Source organism: Branchiostoma floridae, chromosome 10 (genome assembly GCF_000003815.2).
Source record: "Branchiostoma floridae strain S238N-H82 chromosome 10, Bfl_VNyyK, whole genome shotgun sequence".
In the NCBI taxonomy this organism is placed as follows: Eukaryota; Metazoa; Chordata; class Leptocardii; order Amphioxiformes; family Branchiostomatidae; genus Branchiostoma; species Branchiostoma floridae.
The window spans coordinates 13,038,334-13,045,851 of NC_049988.1; the positions used below are offsets into that span (position 1 = coordinate 13,038,334).

A 7,518-nucleotide genomic window follows, 5' to 3' on the forward strand; every position below is an offset into this window, starting at 1 on the left:
GTTGTTTCTATGGTTGTAGGGGGCGCTGTTGTAATGACGGTTGTGGGAGGGACTGTTGTGACGACGGTTGTAGGAGGCGCGGTCGTTTCTATGGTTGTAGGAGGAACGGTCGTTATGACGGTTGTAGGGGGAACTGTTGTGACGACTGTTGTAGGGGGAGTTGTTGTTTTCACGGTTGTTAGAAGAGTTGTCTCTGTGGTTGTGGGAGGAACTGTTGTTTCTACCGTTGTTGGCGGAACGGTTGTTACGACAGTTGTTAGCGGAGTTGTTGTTTGAATAGTAGTAGGTGGATCCGTTGTCACTACTGTGGAGGGGAGAACTGTGGTTCTGGGCGTTGTAGGTGGAATCGTCGTATCGCCTGTAACTGTTGTCTCTAAAGTAGTTAGGAGAACTGTTGTTGTCTCTACACTTGTAGGGATAACTGTAGTATCGTTTGCCACAGCTAACAGGTGCCTCAACAGGGGATGTTGTCTTGACAGAAGGGTTTGAAGCCGTTTTCGCGACACTACTGGGAAAAAAGGGTCTACAATAGTGGTAGGAACGAAAATCTAAATGTACATGATACTATATAATGTATTATTATGTCTATTGTGTACTAATAAATGGACTGCTCTCAGCAGTCCATATTATTGCTAGAATAGTCACTTGTGTCCACTTGTCAACATTGTTATCTATACCAAAGTCTTTTATTTTATGAATGTTTACTATGTATTCTGTATGTGCCATGTTGCAATTAGCACTCGGGCAAGAATTTGCAAGTAAACTTTCTTTACTATCGATATATCTACCGTATATACCACAACGGGAATTCTTGGTACAACTAGCGGTGCGAGGATAAACTATACATGCACTAGCTGTAGGAATTCGTCCTGTAATAAGCGGTGCTTAAAAATCTATTGTTTTACTCGGAAAAAACAGTGTTTTGCTTTTGAAGATATGTTTTAACTAGGAATAACTCACTACTATGAAAAAATTGTTTTACGAGGAAAAACTATTGTTTACTTAACTTAAAGGTACTTCAAGAAGAAAGAAATAATTACATTTCTTAAAGTAAGAACTACACTGGTATTGGGATGAGTGGTGGGGTACATGGTGTATCGTGTCAGAAGAAGTAGCAGAATGTCGTTCATCAACTTGTAACATTAACTTTATAGAAGTGTTTAACTTGTTTAACGAGCAACATGATTCCGTCATTACAGTCGTTAGAACGAACTCTTGGCTGAACAAGCTACAGAGGAGTTATTACAATGATAAAAAGGATGAAAAGATCGTCTCATGTCTGTTATAGTGACAGACGTTGAAGTTCCTGCGGTAGGTTTGTCAACAGTGGTAAAAAGAGTCTATGGTACATGGTTCATAGTCGTTTTGAAACCGTGGTTTGCTATGTATACATATAAATGTAAATGTTTTATAAGTAAACTTTACATAAAGTGCTGCCACTGACTTTCCATCAATATTGCTTTTCTACCATTGCAGTTGTTTTGTAAACAGTGTGTTCAAAGCTTAAAGGTACGTAGGGGCTACAACTAAGTCTGTACATATCAATCAATTAACAAAATAAACCATGTGTTAATTCGTAGCCAACTTACTGGTTGTTTTGTCTGGTGCCACCTTAGTCGTTAATGCTTCTGTTGTCTTGGTAGTTGTCAAGGGTGGTGTCGATGTCACTTCAGTCGTTGAATTTGCGATAGTCGTCTGGGTGGTTGTGACATTCGGGCAAGTTGAAGCTGTAAATAAAGGTGAATGTTTACACTTTGATTGGATTGGATTTGGTTTAATAGCCTGCATAATAACATGCAGCCAAGCCTACCCGACTAGCCGTAGGCTATTACAAAGTAGCCCCTAAAACTGACGAATATATATATATATTTTTAAGCGGTTATAATGCACGTATAACGGTGTAACGTTATATGTTAAAGTTTGTTCAAATTGTCCCGACCCCTTTCCATGTATATGGGTGGCACCCATCTCCGTTTCTATAGCCCTGGGCCACACAGGCCACTACATCAGGGGTTAGATCACTAGTAGTGGGGCGTGTTCAACTCCCATAGTCTCATAAGTGCTGATTACCATACAGAGAAACCCGTAGAAACCATGCATGTTACAAATATTTTGTCCAGTTGGTCCCCTGACCTTACGAACACTCAACCCCCAGGCTGCTGTACCGGCACACTTGTTATGTAACCACGATACAAATCATTGACATTTGAATATCATTTTATTACACAGCAACAAGAAAACTTTACCTAACTTAAACGTATATGTCATGAACATTATGTCAGAATAAAGTTCATTTATACCTCTCGGTGTAAGTCTCAATGTGTCCGCTTCGTTGTCTAGCAGAACGTTAAATTACACACATCAAGAGTGGTAATTACACATCTAGGTTTAGCCAGATGTTCATAATTCCATTTGTCACCTTAGTGCTCTGTGGGTCATGACCTTATAAGGTGGTATCTCACTGCACTTGGGGCACGTGTGCGGCACTGTGAGGTTCGAAAGATAACTCGACGAATTTCAGAATTTTCTTACGTTTTGTGTATTTTGCTGTCTCTTAGTCATACTTTTACGTATTACACAATATCTAAATTATAAAATATGAACGAACCCTGCAGTGCCACACCAGTGCCCCAAGTGCAGTGAGATACCACCTTTATGGGGTATGCTTTCTTCTATACCATGTTTTCGTATTGTATGTCAGTTATGGTTCTCAATACAAAGGTCGCTAAAACAACTGAATGAGTTTAAATTTGCAAACATTCAGGTGTTTCAGAAAGCATCTGCTATATTTCATCAGTAACTGGAAATAATCTGACGTCCAACAAGTATTGCAAGTAGCGGACGCTATCATAAGCGTCTGACCGTTTCCATTTGCTTGAGCTACTTTTGACTTGTAGATCTTATGATCTGTTTGCCTAACCTACATTTACGTGTCAACTCTTGTTGTCACCGGCTAGGTCAAAGTCTCAAAGAAGTAGCCTGGTATCAAGCCGTATTATAGATCCCGAGTCTCTTCTGTCCTCTTCGTATTTGCGAAGAGGACAGAAGAGACTCGGGAGCTATTAATACGGCTGTATACCAGGCTATCAAAGAAAAGTGTCAGAAACTTACGTTTTTGGCAGATGTACCGTACTTTGTTGTTACAGTCGTAGGGTGCCCAAACTGATCCGACATTTCTTCCAACGATGACACAATCAGTCGCCTCGTCGTTCAGTACGGTCGGGTGAAACGGTCGGAAGGATCCCAGAGGTGACCCGTCATTCCACACGTACGTTCCCTCAACCGCTATATCATCAAGTCCTATCCACGATCCTTGTAGATTGTAGTAATCTTCCTCTTGTAACAACACGAATTGTTCCTCGTTAATGCGAGTCAAAAGCGAAGCCCCTTCAGCCTCGCATGTGGCCCGAGCCACGTGGTATTGTGCCGCGCACCCGTTACAGTTCAGCTTTCTGATGCAGAGGCCTGGGATCCTGGTGGCGAGATACTCGGGATCCTCGCAGAAATGAACCGCTGCAGAACATGTTACAGGGGCTTCTGTCGTCTGCGCTGTTGTTGTGGGTGGTCCTGGTAGGCAAAAAAGAAGATTATAATGAAACAATGATGGGCTGCATATTGGACACTGAGATACTCCGTAAATGTACAGATGCCAAGAGACTCGATGCTACAAACAGATTTTTATATATCTTTAGATGTCACAACTTCCATAATGCAAAAATAGGCAAGTATATAAATAACTGATTTGTTATTTGAAAGAATACTGAAACTAAAGATTAGCCTACTCCGGATTGTAACACCATATCAAAGACGTTTTAGTTGTATTCACTATGATGTAAAGTTTATTCTATACCTCTATTTCGTACTTCTGTGTAATAGTTGTTGCCATACATTGGACAATGTACAATTGTCGTGCAATAAATACTTTCTTCATCACTCTCCTGAGTGGGATGAACGGGCTCTAAAACAATAATATTAGCAGGAATTTTGCGATAGACCAATCGAAAATCTCGTAAAAAGTTTTAAAATCGTCGCCGAGGCCTTGCTGAATTTACGGAATTAAGCGCAGCTTCCAGAGACCCGCGAACGTCGGCCGAGCTTCTAACATCGACCGAAGCTCGCGTAATCGGATGTCGGTCGTTCTTCAGTCGAAAATGCATTTTAGTGCTCACCAACACGTCGGCCAAGCTAAATTGTTTTATTTGTAAAGGGGGATTTGAGGGAGCTTTGTAATGACAGGGGTTCCCTGATACAATAGTCGAGATTTTCTTTTGCAATTTCTGGTTGTAGAGCAAGCCAGTAATAATCGCCGGATGTTGACGTTGCAGCAGTATGTTTGGTTTTGTGCTGAGACGCGTTTTGTGTCCTTGACTTTAGTCAGTAAGCCATAGACCTTCGCAACTCCCCTGAAGACAAACCTGTCTTTATCTGACCTACTGGGTTAGATCATTGTGATGCTTTCTTTTCTCATTCTTTGACAGAACAAAACGCCTTTGGCTATGTTGTAGTGTCTGGCAAGGAGCAAGGTAATTACTGCCCATCACGTGGTCGATAGGACACAATAAGAACTTAGAATGTTCCTATTTTAGCAAAGGAGTGACAAAAGTTTTAAGAAAGAAGACATCTGCAGTTGACTCCGGGTCCTTTGGAGCAAAAGGGGGTATCATTTAACAACAGAAATCTCTGTCTTACGTCAATGCTTTGTCACACCGTCTTTTGTGAGGTTACCAAAAATAGTACTGGAAAACGTTTCACGTCACTCAAATGATTATCTATTTGATGTTGTAGCAACTTATTGAACATCGTCAATTTCCTGTTCCCCCCTTACTTACTGTGTGGTGTATCTTTGAAACCTTTATTCTACATACCACTTAGAAGGTCTGCCGAGTCTAATCTATGTTGGGCGAGTTACACTTAAATCAAGAAGTTTGACTGGTTGAAATATTCATGTATTCATAAAATATAATGTATTTGTCTATTTTAAACCCTACTTATGTAACGGTCGTTTGAAATATCTACATACTTGATTATAGTGTATGGAATAGACGTACGTTTTCCATCGAAAAATCTCGACCTACCTCCCCCGAAAAAATGGACTTATCCACAGACAGAAATAGTGCCTGAGGTAGGCGCCACCATTCAAGCTGGCCATATTCATGGGGGGTTCAAAATTCTGAACTTTTTTCAATATCTCCTATATAAATCAACAGATCACTTTGAAAGCTATGCAAATTAGAATCAATGAACCAATGAATATATGAACCAATCACAATCTTAAACCTAACTGCCCCACCATATTTAATTACGGTGTCAAATATATTAATTGGAATAAACAATGTTTGATTGCCTGTTATGGGGGTGATAAATTAATCTCATAAGGCATTTCAAACGTTAATCGTGAAAACAGTATGTATAGACATTTTCAGAAGCACTGCGTGAGAATTTGAACCCAATTAGTTTGTTCAACCATTTAAATTTCCGGTCATAGCACATAGTAAGGCCCCTTTCCACTAGACGGTGATCGCGCTGCGCTCTCACTGCGACCTACATAGGATATGTGTAACTTTCGCTTCCACACTGGGTATATCATACAAAACGTACAAGTGTGACCGAGAAGACAACAAAGCGCACAAAATGTGAAAAAAAATTCGTTTCTTGTCTTTACAATTCGTTAAGCGATATGTCAAATTTTAGGTCGCAGAGAGAGTGCGGTGAGAGCGCCGTCCTAGTGGAAGGGGGCTATAAGAAGTTCCAAGGTTTGTATTTCTTGTCACCTTTGTTAATTTGACTTCTTAAAATGTGATTTGTCTAATCATGTTACTTTGTGTGTGTAGAGACGATGAGTATGACTTTACGTCATATGTATACCGGGTGAGGTCAATAACCTTATTACTAAATGTGTTCAACCGTTAATATGTGTAGTGAGAGTCGTTGTTAGAACATTTCACAGGGTGTAACATTTGTTGTTGAATGCTACGTAAAAGTGCGTTATCTAAATATGCTATCAGCTTTGTGTCTTTACAGACGTAAATGTTTGGACGTCATGTGTATACATAAGGTGAGACCTATAACTTACGGATGGCTGAGTTGTGTAGTTAGAGTCGTTGTTAGAACATTTTAAACGGAGTGTAACATTTGTTGAATGCTTCTAAAAGGAGATCGTATCTAAGTATGTCATCAGGTTGGTGTTCGTGTAGACTTTGAATATGTTTGGACGTCATATGTACAAAAGGGGAGGCCGATAACTTACGGATGGCCGAGTTTTGGTGGCTCCAGTCTAGGTGGTACGACCTAATTATCGATTCGGCGTTCCCTCTTTAAGCACGCATTTGCCTGTTAAAGTTTCCTCCCTTTTAATTGGTCAATTTTACATGCCTGAATCCATAATCGCAACATGGCGTCTTCCACTGCCCTCCCAATTGTTTTTCTTTCGTGGTGTGAAAATATCTGTGATATAAGATATAAATAACGACTCCGAAATTGATATGGAAATATGATCGACAATGTTAATAAACTGATTACGTTGGTTAATAAACTGATTACCTTGGTGGAAAAATTGGAACGAATTTATTCCACGTCATATATGTGTACCAAGCCCCTTTTCACATGGATAACTGCAATGTTTTAAAGGTAGGGATAACTCCAATCCTGTTAGTTTAGAAGCTGAGCTATTCGGCCAGAGTGCAGGAAAGCTTCCAGGTGTATTTCCAAAAAGACTTCTTAGGCTTGAACCGCTCGGGACCTTTAACAGTACAAGTGCTTCGATCAGGGCGTGCCAAATATGGCACACGAAGAACCCTTATGTCGTGGGATTTGTACATTTTTATGTATTCTTAAATGAAAGCATAACCTTTTTCTGTCTAAGAGATGAAATTGCTACATGGCAGTAAATATGAGACAAAGTAACGCCACATACCGAAGCCTGGGATTGCCAAGAGTATGGCGATCAGTGAAGAGAGTTGAAATCCGGTCATTGTCACACGTTGTACGTTGTCGTTGCTTCACGTTAAAGATCTGTCGTTGGTTAATCAGGAACACTTCTATCTACAGAGTCAAGATCTCAGTCACTTAACGTGATAGACGCAATATGAGAGGAATCCGTCAGAATTGCGTTGCCCAAAGTTAAGTTATAACGTCTGTACTTCGGGAGGAAGCCATGGTAGAGTTGACCGCAGTAGTACACAATGTTCAAGTGACACGTCAAAAAGTCGCGCAGGTCGTCCACACCCAATGTTTACTATTATCCAGCGATTATCTGCGTATATCGCCCTTTTTAGACGCCAGGCGGCCACGTAGGCATTTCCGTGACCATCTAGGATTAAAACACAAATTATAGGCTATATAACATCTATGATTTACTAATCTCTAAAATTGCATTTTTCAGCCTTTTTTTACAAAATCTTGCAATCTTCCAATTGTTATTCTTGTGTTAGACCTTGTATTTCCTTTAATTTTGTAAAGTCATTGTGATGTCTAAATCAACCAATCAATGTACCGATTTAGATATATACAGTGTAAATA

General features: G+C 40.1%; 1 protein-coding gene across 1 annotated transcript in view; it reads right to left on the reverse strand.

The window, feature by feature from the left end:
* The window catches only part of LOC118424904 (mucin-5B-like), a 7,978-nt gene extending 806 nt beyond the window's left edge, over positions 1–7,172 (reverse strand). Inside the window, exons 1-4 of the mRNA XM_035833711.1 lie at positions 6,914–7,172; positions 3,112–3,567; positions 1,590–1,727; positions 39–508 (exon numbers count right to left, since the gene is read on the reverse strand). Coding sequence (XP_035689604.1) covers positions 39–508; positions 1,590–1,727; positions 3,112–3,567; positions 6,914–6,971 — 1,122 coding nt within the window. The 5' untranslated portion in view covers positions 6,972–7,172. The remainder of the gene's footprint in view (positions 1–38; positions 509–1,589; positions 1,728–3,111; positions 3,568–6,913) is intronic.
* Between the last annotated feature and the right edge of the window lie 346 nt (positions 7,173–7,518).